The sequence below is a fragment of the Ixodes scapularis genome, unplaced genomic scaffold (assembly GCF_016920785.2).
Source record: "Ixodes scapularis isolate PalLabHiFi unplaced genomic scaffold, ASM1692078v2 PGA_scaffold9__187_contigs__length_104089568, whole genome shotgun sequence".
NCBI classification, from domain to species: domain Eukaryota; kingdom Metazoa; phylum Arthropoda; class Arachnida; order Ixodida; family Ixodidae; genus Ixodes; species Ixodes scapularis.
Genome location: NW_024609884.1, coordinates 40466457 through 40468603, shown reverse-complemented (window position 1 = coordinate 40468603; position 2147 = coordinate 40466457). Strand labels below are relative to the sequence as shown.

General features: G+C 55.5%; 1 protein-coding gene across 1 annotated transcript; it reads left to right on the top strand.

The window, feature by feature from the left end:
• The first annotated feature begins 301 nt into the window (after nt 1-301).
• LOC115332021 lies at nt 302-1369 on the top strand. Its single transcript, XM_040209120.3, has one exon. The coding sequence runs from the start codon at nt 302-304 to the stop codon at nt 1307-1309; it is 1008 nt and encodes a 335-aa protein (XP_040065054.3). The 3' UTR covers nt 1310-1369.
• The last annotated feature ends 778 nt before the right edge of the window (nt 1370-2147 follow it).

The following is a 2147-nucleotide window of genomic DNA, read 5'->3' as shown; positions in this document are numbered from 1 at the left end:
CCCATGTCTCGCGGATGGATTCCGTAAGGTTATTGTGTAGCCTTGTTCGTGGAGCAAAGCTTTACGAACCAGCCAATCCGGCGTGCGTGAGCACCGTTGCTAGGGTTTGTATCGCCTGCGCGTTAAAAATATGCCCGCGCGGGTCGGGGGGCAGTGCCCTTGGTATTCCTTGGGCGCCGCCGGCCTGTGTCTGCTCTGCCCAGTGGCGGCCGTTTCAGGGGGGGCAAAACGCATGCCTTGCCCCCCCACTCTGAGAACTGGGGGGGCAAGTGCCCCCCTTGCCCCCCCGGTTGGTACGCCCATGTCTACGACCAAGGCCGGCCGGAAAATCCTGGACAACCTGGGAGTTGGCTACCAAGGCAGGGAGCGGACGCAGCTCCCCATCCCCGATGAGATCAGGAACAACATCAGAGTGGACTCTATACCGAGGAACATGCACCCGGAGTATAACAAAGGGAGGAGAGCGGCGAGAGCCAGGGCCCTGATAGATCAGCACGCGGCCGACGGACACGCACGCTACGTGGACGCGGCTGAATACGCCAAGCTACACGGTTTCACGACAGTTGTCGTCGACGCGACCGGCACCGTTCGCACGACCGCCAGCACGAGATGCACCAAGGCAGAACAAGCGGAGGAGGTAGCCATCGCCCTGGCCATCGCCGACCGCGACTGCCACACGGTGCTGTGTGACTCGAGGCAGGCGGTGAGGAATTATGCCAAAAGCATGATATCGAAGGAAGCGGTGCGCATACTGCAGTCAACCAAGAACGACGGCGGCAGCAAACAAGTGAGAATCAAATGGTTCCCCGCGCACGCGGGCGAGGCGTCGGATCGAAACGCCAACCACAACGAGACAGCACATGCCGAGGCGCTAACGGACCGCGCCTCGACCGACTGGCCGCTGTGGTTCAGCACCAAGGACCGAATGACCGACTACAACGAGATAACCAAGGCTTTCCGCCTAGCTCGCAGAACTCTCCCACCACCTTGCTCGGGGCTCAGTCGAGAACAAGCCGTTTTATTTAGACAGCTGCAGACGGGCTCACTCCCCAGCCCGTTGCTGATGCATAGAATGTATCCCGAGGCGCACCCGACAGACAAGTGCAGAGTCTGCCGAAGGGAGACGGCCGGCTTCGCACATATGCTGTGGGATTGTATCAAGTACCCGGAAGAATCAAAGTCTGGGAGCATCCCGCTGCGACTTGAAGCAGCCGCAGGGAGCGATAATCAAGAACAACAACTCTGGGCCGTCCAGCAGGTCATCGGGGCGCTGGCCCGGCAGGGACCCAGCGCCCAGAAGACGATGTAGGCCCCGTCCGGAGCGCGCGCGCAAGCGCGCGTTTTACTGCAGGCTAAAATAAAGTTTACCCACTCCACTCAAATCAATTATCTGTCTATTCAAAATGCTTTATTAGTAAGGATGATAAAATAATGCATTGGCAACTAATATAAAAAAACTGGCGCCGCTTTTGTGTCGAAAATATCGTCTGAAGACGCCGGCTCTCGGCGCCGTATGTTCGTTCGTTGGCGGCAGTTGGCATCGCGACCGCTTGCGCCATTTCTTGTCTCCCGTTTCAAACAATACGGCGCCGCAAAGCGGCGCCGTATTGTTTGAAAACCGGTGGCTTCGCTGCGTTTCCATAGGAGCTAAGCCTTTTTTATTCTTTACTTTTTCCTCCGGTAAGTTTGCTCTTTGCAAATTTTACAAAAAAAAAAAAAAAGCACCATCTGTGAGCAACGCTGCACAAAATCGTAGCGCGATAGCTTAAGAAACCGAATTTTGTGGTCGATTTAAAGAGTCTGGCCGCTCCTTGGGTCACCCAGTATAGTCACTTGGCAGCGATGTTCGGCCTTGGTTGCATCAGGGTCTAACAGATGCATAAGTAGATGTCAGGTCTTGGCCACACCGAGGCTGCCTTGTATGCGATTGCAGGCTTGATCCCATTGCTGAGATGTGAGCTTGTCTGCGTGATTAGCGATATCTTGACCTAACTTTGTGATTTCCAACTGTAGCTTACGGTTGCGCTTGCCTTGTGCCATCCAGCGATTTTGCATATTTTTCCGTGCTTGCCACATGTGTAGCAGCCGACTATCAATCTCTGTTGTTGGTCCAGATTCTTCGGGGACAACCTCGCTCGTGTGCGTTT

What these genes read in the sequence shown, in the direction of transcription:
- LOC115332021 (XM_040209120.3), top strand. Translation starts at nt 302, where the DNA reads ATGTCTACGACCAAGGCCGGCCGGAAAATCCTGGACAACCTGGGAGTT.